At 39.6% G+C, this 19,232-nt stretch overlaps 1 protein-coding gene across 2 annotated transcripts; it reads left to right on the top strand.

The window, feature by feature from the left end:
* Positions 1-7,308: 7,308 nt before the first annotated feature.
* Positions 7,309-13,057, top strand: emc10 (ER membrane protein complex subunit 10). 2 transcript variants are annotated; one of them, XM_068728009.1, is made up of 8 exons: positions 7,309-7,448; positions 7,590-7,656; positions 8,117-8,229; positions 8,409-8,522; positions 9,391-9,575; positions 9,862-9,955; positions 11,900-11,997; positions 12,491-12,581. In XM_068728009.1, the coding sequence occupies exons 1-7, from the start codon at positions 7,356-7,358 to the stop codon at positions 11,984-11,986; spliced, it is 753 nt and encodes a 250-aa protein (XP_068584110.1). In that variant the 5' UTR covers positions 7,309-7,355; the 3' UTR covers positions 11,987-11,997; positions 12,491-12,581. The 2 variants fall into 2 exon arrangements, with proteins under 2 accessions (XP_068584110.1, XP_068584108.1); XM_068728007.1 differs by lacking the exon at positions 11,900-11,997 and having other exon boundaries at positions 12,491-13,057.
* Positions 13,058-19,232: the final 6,175 nt, after the last annotated feature.

The raw sequence follows: 19,232 nt of genomic DNA, 5'->3' as shown, positions 1-19,232 counted from the left end.
AGCACATACCTTAAATAGCTCAGGATACGCAAAATAGCTGTGTGTATGGAGGGATGGGTTGGAGTAGTGAAGCAGACTTTTAGCTTGAGACACACATTTACTAAAACCTAGTTGAAACTCGAAAAATATATATAATGCAAATCTTAAAATTCAGGTAACATGGGGGGAAAAAAAGGTGAAATTAATGATTAATGATGAATTGTAATTTGTTGTTCTACTTAGTTAGACTGCGGCTACAAAAGCTCCCAAATCAGCATTTGAAAACTCTGCTAAAATAAAATTAAAAGAATAAACGATTAACATGTCATGCATTTTAAAGACTTTTATTATGAAAAGCTCTCCGGAAGTGCTCAGTTGTAGTAGCTTAGTACACTTTAAATAGTCTTCCGGTGCCTATTTTTGTCAAAATGGCAGTAGGAGCTGGCTCAAATTGTGGCAGTGGCAGCTACATATTATTCATAAAAACGACACGATAGACAAATGAACACTGTAGAAACGCTACTGCAGATGTAAAAACTCAAAATCAGTTAACTTACCACAGCTGCTCTTCACTTAAAAAGTTCACTCAGGTCTCTCCAAACGTTTTCAAAAGCACGTAGCTTGTGGTGTCCTGTCCTGTAGCTGCCTTGGTTAGCGTAGCGTAGCTCCAAACAGCTCCAAACACCAAGAGCTCAGTTGCAAATGAAACACATTCTTAGCCATAAAATGTGCAACGCTTCTCCGCCTCTGTCATCCAGAAATACCGTTCATACAAATCCTTTTCCATGCTGGGTCAGGGCTGCTAGCTGTGGGCTTGACCAACCCTTTGATACGATGTCCAGCTTTTCTGGAAATGTCCTTCTCCAGAAATCCATTTAAAAACGCTAAAAATGTCATGTCAATATCATAACTTCTTACATATGTTTCGACTTGAACTCTTACTAAACACTAGATCTGCTAGCTAGCTTTCTGTTTGACAAAGGTCACGCTGGCCCACTAAACAATCACGGCGCACCTTAATGCTGACGTACTCAGCAGTATACCTGGGTAGCTCTGGCACCAAAGAATACGTCCAACATGTCAAACTAAAGATCTGATTGGTTGAAGATGAATTATAAATTATTAAATTATAAAATAGCTATAACTTTGTGATTCTGTTTAGGCCTTCAGAGAAGGCTTAGCTCGCCCTGACGGCCCACCACTTATCATCTGAAATTGAAAGTCTCCAGTATTGTTTTGTCTTTATGATTATTGAACTGTTAACATCTCAGATAATGTTTCACTTGGTCTGTTTCGTTACATTAGGTTGCTTATATTAGTGGAGCTAGCTCTGTGACGTTAGCTACTTCGAGCTCAATTAGCCTTAGAAAGGTTAGCTAGCTAACAGCATAGCAAGATAAGTTAACATAAATAAAGTTAATCACTAATTACAGTGTTAAGATGTAACGTTAGTAACCTAACTTGTGTTTTCTTGTGCTCGGCCCTATTCAACCGACTTTTGGACCGCAAACGGGACCAGAAATTGCCGACGTGTGTTCAAGACGATGAACAGTTGAGGTAACGGTAACGTTACGTGTGTTATCCCATTAGCAACATTAACACCAGATCAAACTAATTTTTATTGTTGAACGTTAGTTCATTGTCTTAGTTTCCTTACTTCACCTAACGCAATCAGCACATCACATCGGCAAGTCTGTTGATTTAAACGATATGGTATTGTTGTATTAGCTTTATGCAAAGACTTCAAAGTTCAGAACATTGTGTTTCAAATTTTTTTATTTTGTTTGTTTTACAGTCACTCGTCATCAGAGATTGAGGATACCAGCCAGACGCTGCAGTCAAGTCCTCTTTCAAGGTGTTCTCTCTCTTTATTGTTTTCATTCATGTGTGAGTTCATGCAGTTCAAATTAACTATAAAGACTTGTTAACAAGCTCAACTGTGATGCAGTTATATTACAGTTCTTAATACTAATTAATTAGTGTTCATTAACGATTTTATTAGTTTATTAGTTTTCTTCTAAATATGCAGTACATTGTGAGTTTTGTGATGTAATACAAATGTCCCTTTATTATTTGAGAACATGTAATAAACTGCAACAATTATGTATTGAATGTCTGTTGTTATTCTTTTATTTGTTGGGAATTAAATGCACAAGTATTGGGTTGTATTACCCTTTGTAAATAAACGGCAACCTTCTGGCATATACCGTAAAATCACGGTAAAACCCAGTTATCCTACTATCACATACCGTATTCCAAGTAGATTACGGTAGTACACCGTAAAAAAAACAGTAAATTACTGGCGTCCCTGCTCTCTCTGTGAACACACCAACAGAATGTCTGGACAGCAGTGCAGGTACAGATGTGAGGAGTTCAGGAGTGGGATGTGTGTGTGTGTGTGTGTGTGTGTGTGTGTGTGTGTGTGTGTGTGTGTGTGTGTGTGTGTGTGTGTGTGTGCGTGCGTGCGTGCGTGTGTGTGTCTGCTACTTCATACTTCTACTCCACTCCATTTCAGAGGCAAAAAATGTACTTCTTACTTACTAGTTACTTAGCAGATTCAGATTAATAATGCAAAATATATTCAACAAATAAATGATGATGTAATATTATAGATTAAGATACAATTTTATTGATTTCTGGAGGAAGTTACCCAGCAGATAAAAATGGCTCCACCTTTACCAGCTTCAACATTAACCCAGTGATTATAATCCAATAATATAATTGATAATTATTCTGAAATAGGGCGACTGTGTCTAAGTGGAGAGCAGGGCCGTCCTTCAACCAGAGAGTAGGCGGTTCGATCCCCCGGCTCCGCTAGTCGCATGCCGATGTGTCCTTGAGCAAGACACTTAAAACCAGATACACCCGTAGGTCCCCCATTTGGACGCAGAGTACATCAAAACTTAGAGAGTTTTGTGTTAAAAGTAACTGGCAGAGAACCCACGAAGAACGAATATAATGATGTTATAGTTCTGCAGAAACCTCAGCGTCCTGGGAACAACATGAACTAGGTCACTTCTACATGAGACAAACACATCTCCCATCAGCCAAGCAAACAAATAACAAAATATCATAAATCATACTCGATATGACTGGAAAAGACCGGAGAAAACAGCTGCTACACTCCGTTAGCAACGTGCTACCTACGAACATGCAGCATGAAAAAGCACGAGCGCCTGACGGAGATTACGGACATAGTTTCCATTTCTCTCCCCGGTAAACCATCGCAGAGATATTCAGCTTCGAACACAAAAAGTCACACAGCTTTCATCGAATATTGTACTTACTTTTGGTCGAATCTCAGCGAAAAAATGGAATATCTCCGTACTTCCACTTCATGTTTGTCCAGCTGCTGGTGCTCCGTGTGAATCCGTTCGATTCGTGTCTCTCCGACACTCCTCGGATTCTTGGGAGGGTTGGAAGCTCAGCAAATCAGATTTCAGAGCTGGACCTTTTTGAGCTTTATTGGCTAATAGTGCTGTCAATCATCTAGCTTTCAATTCCAGGCAATTCTATTGGCTCCTACGGTTCGAAGGATGTCTCAATGGTGAAAATCGGAGAAGGGGGGGCTGAGATACAGCCCTGAACAGAGAGTCGAAGCAGGATTTGACCTTAAACTAAATAACTAAAAAGGGCATAGAAAGAGCTTAAAACACTCAAAAAAGGTCCAATCTTCGGTCTATTGATTCAATGAACATCATGAGTGATACATAGAAGTGATATAGAGTGTTTTTGAATTTTAAAAATACTTTTTTATTCAAATATTGGAGTATTTGATCAGTTTTCTAATTTGAAATGCTCTATATTTCATAAATGTTTCACTGTATCTATGTATAGCTGTGTATATAGAGCCTATATCAGTTGTTCTAAGAGCCCAGCATATTAAAAGTCTTGGATACCCATACTTTCCAAAAAACAATACCCTAAAAGTGCTGTTTTTCAAGATCGAGCTTTTGAGTTTTCCAAGTTCTGCTGTGTTCCATCCTTATCTTATGTGAACCAGTAACATGTATTCTGATAGTTCCATGATTTTTCTCATCTCAAAAATATATAAAAAAAAAAAAAAATATATATTTTTTTATTTTTTTATTTTTTTTTATACAATTAATTAGGTATTTCTTATCTTTATTCGAGCTGAGGCCTGCAAATAGGCCTCGTTTTTAAAAGGTGCTCCTTTAGCTGCGCCTATGGTACGATAGAATCTGAATTGTAAGTCTCTTTGGATAAAAGCGTCTGCTAAATGACTGTAATGTAATGAAATGGGCCATTCTGCATAATGTATACTTTTATTTTTGGTACTTTAAGTATATTTTAATGTTAATACTTTTGTACTTTGTCTACTCTTTTACTTGTAACGGAGTATTTCTACACTGTGGTATTAATATTTTTGCTTAAGTTCAAGCTCTGAGTAATTCTTCCACCTCTCACTACGACTACGGTGGAAATACATCACATACTAAATGTCAATTTTTGTTTTAATGCAGGAAAAATGTTGAATATCTGTGTCAGCATCTGCCTCAAAGATTCCCCTCTGGTCAGGCTCCAGTCACCAACAACTAATGCTAATTGGTCATTTTATTATTTATTAAAGATGGGTCTCACTGAATCACAGCTTGCTTGTGCCTCCAGATATAAAACTGAGGATGAATGTTGGACATTTTGTCATATCATCCATCATCGTCAGTGTATCCTTTAAACACTATATGTGTGTGCAGTCTTGTTCTGTCCCGCAGAGCGAGACCCCGCTCAGAGCAAGGACGGGGAGGACGACTGTGAGTGGACCATCACTCTGCCGCCACACACAGAAGGCGTGGACGCCATCTCGACCCCTCCTGTCCGGGGCCCTCGGTCTGGATCCGGGGCAGCAGTCAGCCACTGGCTCGCGGTCTCTTGATGGTTCCACCCAGGCTGACAGCTCCACTCTGCTGCACAGGTGACAGCACACAAAGTGCTTTTTAAGAGGATTTATTTTCTACTCAGTTATACATAGTGCTGAAATAATACTTATAATTAATCAATAGAAAACCAAACAGCAACAATTTAAATAATTGATGAAGCGTTTAAGTCATTTATTGAACAAAACATGTTCTTGTTCCAGCTTTTCAAACCATGACAGCTGCACAGTAACATGCTTGTTTAATGTTTCTCCAGTGATTAAGATAAGATAAGATAAACCTTTTTGATCCCCAGAGGGGAAATGTGGTCATTGTAGCAGCAAAAGGACATATAGTCAAATATATCAGCATAAATATAATCAGACAATATAAGAGACAATGTAGAGGAGGAGTGTTGAACTCTATAACTCTGTATAGTCTCTGTTTTGTGTGGTGTTATTGAGGTTTGTCCTTCTATTTGTTCACAAAGTACTGACACTAAAAAACACCCCGAGGCTGACCTAGACAGAAAGCTATTAAACTGAATAAATGTACACACATATAGCGCCCATCACTACTAGATGTTGTTCCCTGTTGTAATGCAGGTGAAGCAGGAGGCCCAGCAGCAGCAGCAGGATGAGGAAGAGGAGGTGATCTGTATCAAGGAGGACCCAGAGGAGGTGCAGGAGGTGATGGCCACCCTTCTGCTGGACTGCCAGATGCAGCATGGTCATCTTCCAGAGTCAGAGATAAGGCTAGAGCTGAAGATCAAATCTGACAATGCCAAGTCAGCACTTCTTGTGAGGGAAAATACTTTTAAGAACAAAGGAGTCTGTCTCTGCGCAGTTTATGTGGGTGTTTCTCAGTGGTCAACAAATCTCTGTGGAGTCAGTCCCTCTTAAAAAATCAAAGTGTCTTTCTACAGCAACTATTTTTCACCAGCATTCAATGATTTAAACAGGGACGAATCAATTTCTACAGGGAAAGGAGTGGGAAATTAACACCAGGAAGAATGAGTTTTTAATTAGGATAGAAATTAAAGGGAATTAAGATACCTCATCACAACATAACTCCGGGAATGCACTGAATATCCCAGACTTTTCAGAACAATCTGTGGAAGAGAATGAATGTTTTCATCTGTTCTTCCAGACTCAACGGTCAGTGACGGGACTTCCAGCGAGCCAGAGAACTCACACTGCAGCCTTCAGCTCAGCCGGACCAAACCGCTTGCAACCGATGCAATGTATGCTGGACTCCAAGTCGAAGCTTATTTGCAGCTGTTGTCCCTAGTTAGTCTTTGATAACTGGAGGCCAACATTGATTTTCTAGACATGCAACCTGATATATTGATCTACCTCTTGCCTGTACTGTAATTTGTTGAAACAGCCCCGTCAATGCAAACCTCTCTGTGTGTGTGTGTGTGTGTGTGTGTGTGTGTGTGTGTGTGTGTGTGCTCTCAGATCTGAAGAATGACTTTGTTTTTGTTTTTAACATGAATGAATGCCTGAGAGGTTTGTATTTAAGAGTATATTGTTTGCATCTTGCAATAAATATTAATATGTTCTTGATCTTTTGAACTTTGTGTCTATTTGCCTTTTCTGTTGAGAAGACTAGTAACGACTACTAACTACCTGAATTAATAATGAATTGCAGTATTAATACGCGTTTATAAAGCATATATTAACATAGTCCCTAACCATTAGTGCATATCTAAATCATCATATATATAAATGCATGAATAATGTACATCTAAATAAGTTCTTAATCATTTACTAACACTTTATAAAGGATGTTATTAATCATCTACAACTCCTTAATAATTGGAGTTGTTTATATATATATATATATATATATATATATATATATATATATATATATATATATATATATGTATATATATGTTGTTTTTAAAGTGTGTTTAATTAAATATCCTTAAAACCTGCAGAAGTGACTCTGACTGCTGCGCTGCCACTATTATTTGTGTCCTCCGTGCCATTCCTGTTACAATATATATATATATGTATATATATATATATATATATATATATATATATATATATATATATATATATATGTATATATATATATGTATATATATATATATATATATATATATATATATATATATTCAAGTCCATAGGTTAGATGGCTCATCATTCTAAACAGTAGAATGCATCTTATCCATATTTACAATTTCAATTCCTCCAGTCCGCTGAGACTGTGACAATTCGGCATTTTTTTACTAATCCAATTACAACTACCAACAATCACACCCTTAAGAACTTAATGCATTGTCTCATATTGTCAAATAACGAAAAATAAAGGCTAAAAACTGGCGACTGCCACAACACCTCTCCCAAAACAGTGGCAACAACCAAGGGAAGTTGTAGCAGCTGCCACAAACAGTCGTAACTGCCGCGAAACGTTGTGTCAGCTGCCACAAAGAGTGGTAACTGCCGCAAAAGGTTGTGGCTCACAATTTGAGCTTGTCCGTTCTCCAAAATGGCCCGTCCACTTCCATTTAAAATTTCAGTTATTTCTACTGTTTTGTTTGTCATATGCACGAATTATGTATATTGTAATAACGGCAGACGGGTAAGTGTGACATTGTTTTAATTCAACCCTCGCATTTGACTGCCGTTAAGCGGAAGCTGCACCTGTTAGCTATGGAATTAGCATTAGCTTGGACCCGGTGAATGCTAACGGTAACGTTATATCTTCTATTTTTATTACCAGGTTGGCGATGTCATGGACACTGAATTCAGTGGTTTCTCCGTACCACTTGAACACTCATTTGAAGTTGGTGAGGAGGTGTTATTTGTATTATTATGGGTTACATTACGTTATTGCTAATGTTGTTAAGCTAACGTTAACTAAGCAGCCTTGTGCTAACAGCACATCAGAATGGAGACATCACACTTCAGAAGTCTGTCAGTTGAATCAGTTATTCATGTATCGATAAATTAATTACGCTGGTTCAATATATGTGGATAACCGCCAACGTATGTAACATTACAGTCAACTGCAACAATTTGCATTGTGAGTATCTGTATCTGATAGACCTTTATCACAGCAGATGGATTGAATGTCCATGTAAGCTATTGCATTGAGCCAGCGTGCACAGGACTCACTAATGATAATAAATAAACCAGCACGTTCCCCACTGTTTTAACGTCAAGATGTCTGCTGTTAACAAGGTCCATTCAGGTATTCATCCATGCCGTCTGCTTTGTTCTTACTGTCTGTTGTCCGCATTGTTTCAGATGATATAGCAAAGTTCCGAGTGCGTGGAGCGCTGGTGTTAAAACCTGGAAGGGAGCCCAGCGTCTCACTGACCCAGAGTCAGCTATCAGAGGAAGACAGAACCAAGCTAAAGGTGAGATGTGATACGGTTTGAAGGATGTGGACGGAGGAATACTGTAGTAAAATAAAGATTACCACAACTACACTGAGATTGTGGGATTGGATTTGAGTATTAGACATAACATCGTTGCTCAGAAGGACTTGAGTGTGATCAGCATGGCGTAACGTCTGTGTTTTTGTTTCGTGCTTCAGGAAGTGGCTGCAGTGGATGGTCTGTACAGAATCCAAGTGCCTCGTGTTTTCCTGCAGGCGGACAGACAGACCGAGCGGCAGATAGAAGGTTACCTCACAGCGTTCGTCAGAGCCGTATGTATTCAACTCACCTTCACCAGGAAATAATGTTCAGAACAACTAAACAAATGCTCAACAAGCTTGTATTATGGAACTGAGGGACAATTAGTACATGAAGAGCTTCATCTGTAAACATCTATCTGCTCTATGTAAGACATTAATGGGACTACTTTATCAAATAATGGTGTTTTAAGGTCTCTCTAGTTACAATATTTCTCAATATTTTTTCAATTTCATCTTTGGTTTAGTGTATTTTTAGTACATTTGTTTTGACTTAAAATATTTCAATGTTTTTCTTGTTGGCTTACAAGTTTAGAACTGTCTCAGAGCCTTATTATAAAAGCGATCACATTTACATGTTTTGTCTTTCATAGTTTATTATTGGTTTCTATTGTTTGTAAAGTACTTTTGCTGACTGGATCCCTACATTTTTCAGGTATTAAAGGTTTGGTAAAGTTTTAGCTCCAGATATACATTGTTCCTAGAGAGGACATTTTAAATTGCTATTGTGTTTATGAACAAGAGTATGGCTCATCAGATAACTAATATTGTTTGACTAAACCTTCTAGCTTTTACTAGCCTACTAGCAGCCAGACAACCTTTTTTTTCTTTTCTTTTTTTTTCATTCACATGATGCCAAAAACATGTATTTATTTTAATAATAATCAATGTTTCAGATTTCTATTCTAAGCAGTGTGTAGCTAGGTAACCGGAATCTCTCCACAAAAAATAAAGACATGCAGGAATAGATATTCATTATGTCTTGTGTGAAATGTGACGTGTCTATTCAGATTGAGGGCTTTTCTATCTATGAGATGAAGCGGCATCATGACTGTGAGCGATACTGCCTCGCTCTAACGTGAACCTCCATCCTGCTCCTCAGTGCGCCATGGTTGAGTCCCATCTGAGCGACGTCATCTCCCTCCACACCGACGTATCTGGTTACGTCATCGGTGTTTCCATAGTGACGTTACCCGGAGCCTGCCGGGGCACCGAGGTGGAGGATGAAGTAGATCTAGAGGTTTTCAACACCACGCTCAGCGTCATGGCTCCTGTCAATGCACCGGGGTCAGTCCTAAATGATGAGTTTGCTCATTTTGCATTTTTACGATCTCAACTGCTTGATGAAGCTCGACTGCTTACGGCAGCATCCGTATCTGTAGCTTTCTGTAACCGTCTGTGCATTAGTGGAATCCTCTCGGGTAGCTGTCTCAGATGTCTTTTGATTCCGTTTTATTTGCCTTTACACCATCTCCCCATGGGGAGAACAAGTCTCTCTGCACTCTTCTGCCTTTTCACATACACTTTCTGTTTTAGGGTTTGTTTGAATTCTAATTGCCAACTTTTCTTCCAGACCTGACACGGCCCTGTACCTTCAACGAATGGAACAAGAAACTGAGAAGAAAGGGAAGAATCCACAAGAGCAGAAATCTTTCTTTGCTAAATATGTAAGTGCTGAAAACTGCTGATAAGCCCAATAAGCTGTGCCTGAAGATATACTCGCTGCCTTCGGTAATTGGGCTCTGATGATTGTAATGGCCCATATAGTTTATGGATACACGAAAATGCTTATTCAGCTCATTGTTTTTTTCCCCCCATCAGAACCTTAACTTTTTCTATGCATGTGTTAAAATGTAGTATACCGGGCGCATCAATACTTTAGTGCAAGGTTTTATTTTTCTTCTATTTCATTTGTCAATATTTATGGCAGAAACGTAGTGACACCTCCCTAAAATGGTTTCACATTCAGATTTTTGTTTCTCTTTTATACCTTCTGGTTTTTAGGGGAAATAGCTGCTCTGTGTTTGTATATCAGGGGTCTCCAAACATCGTCCATGACAAAATGAAAGTGGTCGAGATCTACTCGCAGCACCAAGTGTGACATCACCAATAGCAAACGTAATGTCTGTCGTACTTTTATGGTCCTTTTTAATAACGCTTCAGTCACTTAAAGCCTCTATTCCATTCCCTCCCTGGACGAAGGATTCGCCTCTAAACGAAGCCTCTGCTGCTGCGTTTGGCCTTCGTCACTTTGGTAACGGAGACTTCACCTTCTTTGTGTGTAGACTGCTATCAGACGGTGTTGTGTCCAATACTGCTTTCCTGACTATGTGTTCCTCCTTACCTGATCCTGAACCCACCATTATCCCCAACCGCCAGGGGCGGGGCGGGGGGGGGGCACTATTTAACAGGGGAACAGAGTTCAACGAAACACCGGAAAGTCCCATAAAAGTTGCCGTAGTTGCATCTTTTATTGGCTGACAAATGAGACTTGTTACTAGTTTCCCATTCCTCATGAAACTAGTATATGTATATGTATATGTGTGTATATATATATATATATATATATATATATATATATATATATATATATATATATATATATATATATATATATATATATATATATATATACATATATATATGTGTATATGTATAAATATATATATGTATATATGTATATGTATAAATATATATATGTATATATGTATATGTATAAATATATATATGTATGTATATATATATGTATGTATATACATATATATGTATGTATATACATATATATGTATGTATATGTATATATATGTATGTATGTGTATATATGTATATATATATATGTATATATATATATGTATATATAATTATATAATTTGTAGCCTTTTACTGGACTGTGTGTTCTGCAGGTGGGCTTTTGTCAGTCTAACATTGCCTGCTGTTGCTGCATCACTGGTTTAACCAAACTTGCGAGCAGCATAACTTTGTCTAGCCGACAGCTGATTGGCAAATAATCCTTTTGCGTCAGAAGGGGCGGGATGTCCGAGAATGTCATGAAATTCAAACAGGTTTACGAAGTGACTTTGTGTTATTAAAATGTAATTACATTTTCTCAGAACCCTTTTAGCAAACCTCTGAAACGGGTAGTGTCACTGGTTGGGAGACCCCTGGTGTACATGTTAAATGATCTCGTCAGAATCCAGGCTATACGTTGCTTTGTCTTTGCTTTCACACCATAAACAAACTGGACCAGATCCCCCTCTTTAGGTCTTGAGGCCAAAAAGGGGGATCTGCACCAGAGCTTGACAGCTGTCACACTCGCTCTGTACTGCTGCTGTCATAGTCAGCAGAGATCATTCTGCCCTCAGAGTTCACGTTCAAACTTCGGTAACATGTCCGTTTGTCATCTCTGTGACATTTGGAGCTGTCGGTTGGAGTGAGCTCCACGTCTTTGAAAGGTTCCCACAGAGAAGCCGGGCCTGTGAGCCGTCGCCGGGCTCCTCCTCTGATCCCTGTGCTTGTCTTGTGTATCTTGCTGTGTTCAGTGACCTGTGTTGACTCTGTGCTGCGCTGCATCCAGTGACAGCGTGTTGACTCTGTGCTGTGCTGTGTTCCAGTGGTATTTGATTCTGGGAGGTGCAATCTTCCTCATGGTCACCAACTCAGCACAGCCCCCAGCAGGGGGAGGCAGAGAGCAGAGCTGATTCCCACTGAAGTACTGTTTCCTTACTTGTGGCTTGTTCTGTCCTCCTTCCTCCTCCTCCTCCGACTGATCTATTTAACTTCTCCACGACTAACTGAAACCAACCGCTTTGTTTCCCACTTTTTCCCTCTTTTCCTGGTTTGTTTTTCCAGGGTCAGTGCCAAATACATTCCAGACTTAATAAATGACTGAAAAAGATTCAATTTCTTCTTAATTCAAAAGACATTGAACAAGGAAGCCTCCATGCTAAACCATCAAGGAATCCTAAATGTTAACTGTCAGTGTGAACATGTTGAGCATGTGTTTGATGTTGACTCTGAGATTTCTTCTTTATTCTTCTCTCTCACCCACTTTTAACTTTTCTTCTGTTCAGAAAATAAGTAGAAGCTAATCTGGGGAGACCAATCTGGGACTGATCTCTGTGATCACAGTTAAGAATTGTTGTCTTTTAAATCAACTATTGTTGTATTTTACGTCCCCTTTTCTTTTTTCTTGTCCTCTCCAGTGGATGTACATCGTGCCTCTGGTTCTCTTCCTCATGATGTCTGGTGCTCAGGACCAATCAAGTGGAGGAGCCGGAGGCGGAGCAGCCAATGGAGGAGGCCGATGATCAACAAGCCAACAGCTTCTGCTTCTTTTTTTTTAATTTGTGAACATTTCCTGAACAATAGCTCTGTTGAGATTTGATTGCTGTACATAATGCTATTTAAGTAGGATAAATGTCTGACACACACACACACACACACACACACACACACACACAACTTACAATTGTACAGCACAGAGGAGATATTGTGCCCAGCAGATGACTACATTTTTAATTCTACTGTGAAAATAAAGTATTTATTACTTGACCTGCCTTTTCTCTACGTCACTGGAGAGTTTTACACTCGTAGTGCTGTTTTATTCTGAGGCTCAGATTTAGATTTTAACACCAGTAAAGTGATAAAAGTGATGAGAAAAAGGTTTGATTAGTGAGGGGAAAAACCACATTTATCAGAGTACATGTTGTAAAATAATCATGGTTTTAGATATCGATGCTCCTATTAATAAACTAAATAATGTCACATGATCATGTAGTCATTGTGGTGTTTGTCTTTATTTTATTTTGAATGTGAATACAGTGATTAAAGTCAGCTTTCATTCTCACATCTAACTGGTAAAAACGTACAAAGCCGACAAAGAAATATACAAACTTAATAAACATTTATGTTGAGATGGTTTGATCTAATTCCAGTTATAACTGGCCTGTTCCTGACTGATGGTGGGGGGGGAACCAGAACCACTTCTGCGTGAGTTTGACACATTTGAACTGGAAAGCCTTCACTCAGCGGTTTAATCCTTTTTAAATCCAGCCAGCGGTTTACCAAGCTGGGATAAAAGCAGCTGCTGCTGTCTCTGAACAAGTGTCGGCTATTGTGGCAGTTTAGTTAATACTGTTTATACAAACACTAAGCACAGAACTGTTTTCCTAATACTCCTCCAGATGCTTCTTATCGTCATGTATACAGACCGTGAGCTTCCTGTTCTAAAGCGTCGTCGTCTCTGGTTTTGGAATTCCTTGAATACGACAGTGAGATTTTGAGAGAGCGTAAAGACTTCGTTAAATCTCAGGTGGCAGGAATTCTTCACATACAGTAGCTTTGCTCTCAGAATCAGACCACAATATCTACTTGATTTATGCATTAAGTGTTGAAATGTGTTTATTTGATTATTTTTTAGAATGACTCATCAAAAGATAGAAATTACAAAACACTTAAAAAAGAATGATAAAATCACCACTAGTACACAGTCTCAGTGGGGAATCTGTTGCTGCTTTACTTTTTATTTATGGAGCCACTCAGGACCACACCATCTGCTTTCTCATCACTGTGCTTTAGGCAACAAAAGATTCTTGTACCTTCAACAAAAGAATAAACTCGGATTGAGCCTCATACCTTTAAGACAGGAGCCAATGAAAACTAGAATTTGAAGTCCTACAAAAGCAAGCTACTTGTAAACATCTAACAGACAGACTAAAGTGTGACCAGCAGTCCGCCTCAGATCCTGGCTACCTTTTTGGGAGCCAATGTGAACATTGTGTCTTCACTCCATCCTCCTGCCACCTATCTGTGTTTTATTTTGAATCGTGAGGAATAGGAAGAGAGATCACAGATTCAAAACGGCACGGCTTTAGAAACGTAATGTCCCCAAAATCCTTGTGTCAACATCGCCTGTCCTCTTCCTCGTGTCGGTCGGCTGTTTTTAGTCCCCCGTGTCAAACTGTGAGGGATATCCTTTTATTTTAGGAGGCTCAGCATCGAGCTTCAACACTTTAATGCCCTCTGGCCTCATCCAATCAACCAGCCAGGCCTTTCTCAGAAAGACCCACCCAGTCACACGAGCGCCCCGTCCTGCTCATACTGCATGAGAAATAGGTGATAACAACAGCTGAGGGAAACGGGAGAGTTAGAATGAAGTGAGCCCGGGCGACAAAAGTCATCCATTAGTAAAGAGATCTGCTTCTGTCAGGTGGGGGAGGGGGGGGGGGGGGGGGGGTGTATGCATGTGATGTCATGAGAGTAACAGGTTTCGAAAGGGCTTCCTACCAAACGGCGCAGCTTCTTCTTCAACCTCAGCTATTCTACTTTCAGCAGAAACACTGATGCATCATGGGAGGCCTCTCAGCAGCGACCGTGATGTATGTCCATCTACCAGGAAGCTGGGGGACACGGAGACACATGATTGTGGTGATCTTTGGGAATGGAGTCATGTGTGTCATGTGTGAGGCCACACATACGGTAAACACATGTTGCTTTCAACAAGTGTAGAACAGGCCAGGTTAAAGTTACATCCACCTAAAAATAACAAAATTATAAGTAAAATGAACGCAATGGCAAATTATAGTATTAAAATGGCATGCGATGGGATTTAAAAATGATACATTATAAAGTGCTGGGGGTAAAAACTAAGCTAAGAGACTCAGTTGTGTTTTTGTTTTTCTAATGTATTTTTAGTATTATGTATTAAACTGTTTAATATCATTTAGGAGGAACCGCTAAAGTATCGAGATACATCCCATCCTGTCACAGCTTCTCCTTTGTGCTTCAACACTTCGGCCTTCAGTAACCGTGATAAATCTCTTCATCTACCACATGTAGAGGGTGCGAACCATGCTATCTATTCAGGGTTACTGACTTTATGTCTATCCATATCTCTGAAGCATGTTTGAGTCATTTACACATCGATTGGAGTTGTGCATTTGGCCGCCTGATGAATGTTCTCAACCCACGTGCCGGAGCTCCTGTCTCCTCGGAAGGTCGAACAACGTCAGAATTTGGGGGCCTGATGTTTGCGACATTCCCAACCACTTCACGCAGTGATGGCCCAGCTGTGCGAAGGTGAGAGAGTTGGTTTGAACTTCTCTCTCTCTCTCGCTCTGTTTTCATTCTTCCTGTAACCATTTCTGTCACTTTGAACAATCGAGGGCAACATCAAGAATACCCTCCATGAAGTATAGTCGCTACATTCCCATATTTAAACAGTCGTCTCTCGCCCCTCACTATGACGTCCGGCTTTTCACCTCGCCCTCTCACGTGTGGCCGTTTGAAACAACTAGAAACTGTAGAAGTAGTTGAGTATATCTCCAGCTTAACGTTGGACACATACCAAGCAGCTGCAAAGAGCTGCTCGCCGCACTAAATTACATTTCACTGCAGACAGGAGGCGTGTTCTTTCGGGAAAAAATTATTCGTAACGTGGGTCAACATGTCACAAAAGTCATAGGACTGTGTTCACTGCATGGCAGATACCAGGCCGTACCACTGCTCTGGTGTGTTTCCGGCGTAAGTCAAATGTCCAGTGTGCTTTAAGCTCCGTTTTGGTACCCACCAACTCTTGAGGAAGTTATCTGCCTCTTTAGGCAGTCGGCCTGCAGAGATGGGTGGTGATTCTCAGTGGATTCAGCACTGAACTAACTGCAACCCTTGCATTTGACCAGGACACGTCTTAAAGGTACAGTGTGTAATATTTGGGGCGATCTACTGGCAGAAATGGAGTTTAAAATGACGAAGTATTAGGTAAGTTTTCTTTGAAGCTACTTGTCTCTCCTTCCTGTCACTGCATCCTTGGCTTTACTGAAGAAAATTATACTTTGACCTCCACTCCAGCCACAGGCCATTGGTACACAAATGTCTTTAGAGAAAAGTCAAATGATGATGATTATTGAACACTATTTAATGTGTGTAAACCTGCAGTTAATGGACAAGTTATCCAAACAGAGAGAGGATAATTTACAAATGATGTACGACAGAGAAATGTGGCAGAAGTAAACTTGATGGCAGATGGTGGAGGGGGGGAGGGGGGGGCAGAGGGGAGGTTACATACATGAAGCAGGACGCCGCTTACATGGCAGCCGTGACTCATAAATCTCATGGCTCTCTGTCGCCTGGAGACCACCAATGTCACCATGACAGCATCCCCCCTCTTTTAACATGCCGTGATTTAGAGGCAGCCACAAGGTTTGTGTTGCACTAAAGCTAACGGTCGTTATCACACCGTAAATGTGGACACTTTAACTATGAAGGCATCATTAATACAACTAAAATGTGTTGTTATGTAATCTGGTTTAAATTGTTCAAATTCTCAGAGCTGCTGTGGTTTCAGAAGGTGAACGATCAGTAGTGGAAAGCAACTCTTTAGTACTTTAGTTCAAAGGGAAATATTGCATTTTTTACTCCACTACATTTATTTCACAGCTATAGTTACTGCTTACCTTTCAGATTAATAGTTTATTTAACACATTGTTAAAGATTAAATCAGTGGTTCACAACATTCATGATTTGTGACCTCTCACAAGAAAGCAATGTCTAGTTATGTCATGTTTTAGAGTTGTGAAAAGTTCCACCAAAGAACCTTTTCTCCTCTAAACTTCTCACATGGTTACATTTAATAACAGTCAAAGGGCCTACAATTGAAAATTATGAAATGTTTCACAAAATCAGCAAACAAAGAGAGAGAGAGAGAGAGAGAGAGAGAGAGAGAGAGAGTCCATCAAACCGTTTTTTCTTCTTCTCTGCCATTAATCATGACCCTTCAGATTTATCTGGTGACCCTTTGGAGGGGCCCGCCCCCTAGGTTGAGAACCACCGGACTAAATGAGTATAAAGTAGTTCAAACGGGCTTCACCTCGAGCAGCTCCAGCATCATCATGCTGCTGATGCATCAGTATTAACAATCTAATATTTGATAGGGAACGAGTAATTACACTTTTGATACTTTAAGTACATTTTACTTGATTTTAATAAACAACCGTTGTTTCTGAGACTTGAGTCACTGTGGAATAAACACACTCCACAATGTTCATCGCCGAACACACCAGGACAAAAACAGTGTGAGGGAGGAAACACCTGCCTTGTCAATCAGAGGAGAGCCAAGAGAACTTCAAGGAGAAGTCCCTGAGCAGCATCCCAGCAGGCCTCCACAGATTACAACCTCACACTTATTGTGTGCAATCATGCTATACATGTCACCACAGCACCACCATGTTAACATGTAATGAAGTAACATGACAGGATGTTTAATAGCCCGGCTGGGAGGTAATGTACACTGGGATATTACAGTGATCGTTGACTGTATAATGTTAGGCATAGCACCCCTAAACACACCCAAGGGTCAGGATACTCTTTAAGCCCTCTCACTGACAGCAGTAAGCAGCAGGTGTTGAAATTACTTTTCATGCTTCACACGGAGCATATCTGGTATTATAGGAGCCGGCGCTAAGCGGGCGCTTACACTTCATTTAAATTCTTCTTCTGATAGCAGTGAGACGCTGTCTCGTGAGAAGGAGGTATTTCCTATTAACTCGCATCAATTAAGACGCATCAGTAACGGAAACCCTCCAAACATTATCTGATTCATAATTGCTTTTCATTTGACGAACATGTTTACCTTTCTATGGTTGTTAATAGCGAGGGGACAAGGCATTTATTTAAGCACTTAAATTGAAGGGGGGGGGGGGGGAATAACTAATAGATATCACCCAGTGGATCACTTACAGCAAGACAATATTTTTTAGTATTACAAGTTTTCTGAAATGTCATGTTTAAATATGCAAATGAGGCATTATCTAATGTTATGTTTGGGTGTATTTAGGAGAAATCTACAGACAAAAATAGACAATGTAGTAAAATAAACACCTATGTGTGTATTTTTGATGTTTTCTGTCCACTAGTCTGAAAGAAGACATGTTATGGAGGAAAAATAGACTAAAATCTCTTAATTGATCAGTAAATGTAACAACAATGTTGAAATATCTGTACTTTATTTGAGTATTTTCATTTCATGCTGCTTTATATTTCTGCTCCACTACATTTACCAGATAGTTACTAAGGATTTTACATAAATATATTATATGGCCATATAGTATAAATGATGATGCAGTGCTATAGATTCAACCAAACAATATATAAAGTAGTTATAATGAAACGACCACCTATACAACGATGAATGCTGCTTACAGTACATATTAAAGTTGTCACAAAGTCCGCCCCAGGAGTGTGTATTCCTGACACATTCACCTATACCAGCCACCTCTCCAAACACACCTAGAAAGTTTCCCAGTCCACCTCATGCCCCTCTGCACTGCAATCACCTCCTTCTCCTCACCTGAGCTTCTCCCCACCTGCAGCTCATTCCCTCGTCGGCCCTGCAGGCTTTAACCGACTCTTCTCACACATTCTCTGCCAGTTTGTTAAAGTTTCAGTGTTTCTATCTCGCAGTGAGCTGTTGCTTACTATCGATTGCCGGAACTGGAATCTGGACCTGTGAGTCCATATATAACTTCTCTTAGTGATTAAATAATTGAACTGTCTCTGTCTGTCTCAACAGCCTGCGGTTGAGCCATACTTTCTCTCTGCTGCCTGAGTACACCCCTGTGACAATCGAAGAGGCCTAATATAACTTATATTTTTTTTTTATCGTGTTTTTTGATGTGGTTCACAAACAATATGGATGTAGTGCACACAAGATCTATATCTGATGCCAACAAGATGTATGTACAATGTATTTTTGGACTGGGCCTCCACAGAAAGCTCTGATATACATATAGAAATATATATATATATATATATATATATATATATATATATATATATATATATATTTCAGGCTGTACTGCCCCTACCCTTGCATTAGATTAGAGTAAATAAAGCAAATTGAAGACGAAAAAGATTCACCAAAAATCAATCTCATTACTTTGAAAGATGTTT

Source organism: Cebidichthys violaceus, unplaced genomic scaffold (assembly GCF_023349555.1).
Source record: "Cebidichthys violaceus isolate CVI_PGR_0920_01 unplaced genomic scaffold, fCebVio1.0.p SCAF_40, whole genome shotgun sequence".
NCBI lineage: Eukaryota > Metazoa > Chordata > Actinopteri > Perciformes > Stichaeidae > Cebidichthys > Cebidichthys violaceus.
This window is presented reverse-complemented; position numbering and strand designations above follow the sequence as displayed.

What these genes read in the sequence shown, in the direction of transcription:
- emc10 (XM_068728007.1), top strand. Translation starts at nt 7,356, where the DNA reads ATGGCCCGTCCACTTCCATTTAAAATTTCAGTTATTTCTACTGTTTTG. An exon ending in TGAACACTCATTTGAAGTTG is followed by an intron (nt 7,657 to 8,116) that starts GTGAGGAGGTGT and finishes GCATTGTTTCAG; the next exon opens with ATGATATAGCAAAGTTCCGA. An exon ending in AATCTTTCTTTGCTAAATAT is followed by an intron (nt 9,956 to 12,490) that starts GTAAGTGCTGAA and finishes TGTCCTCTCCAG; the next exon opens with TGGATGTACATCGTGCCTCT.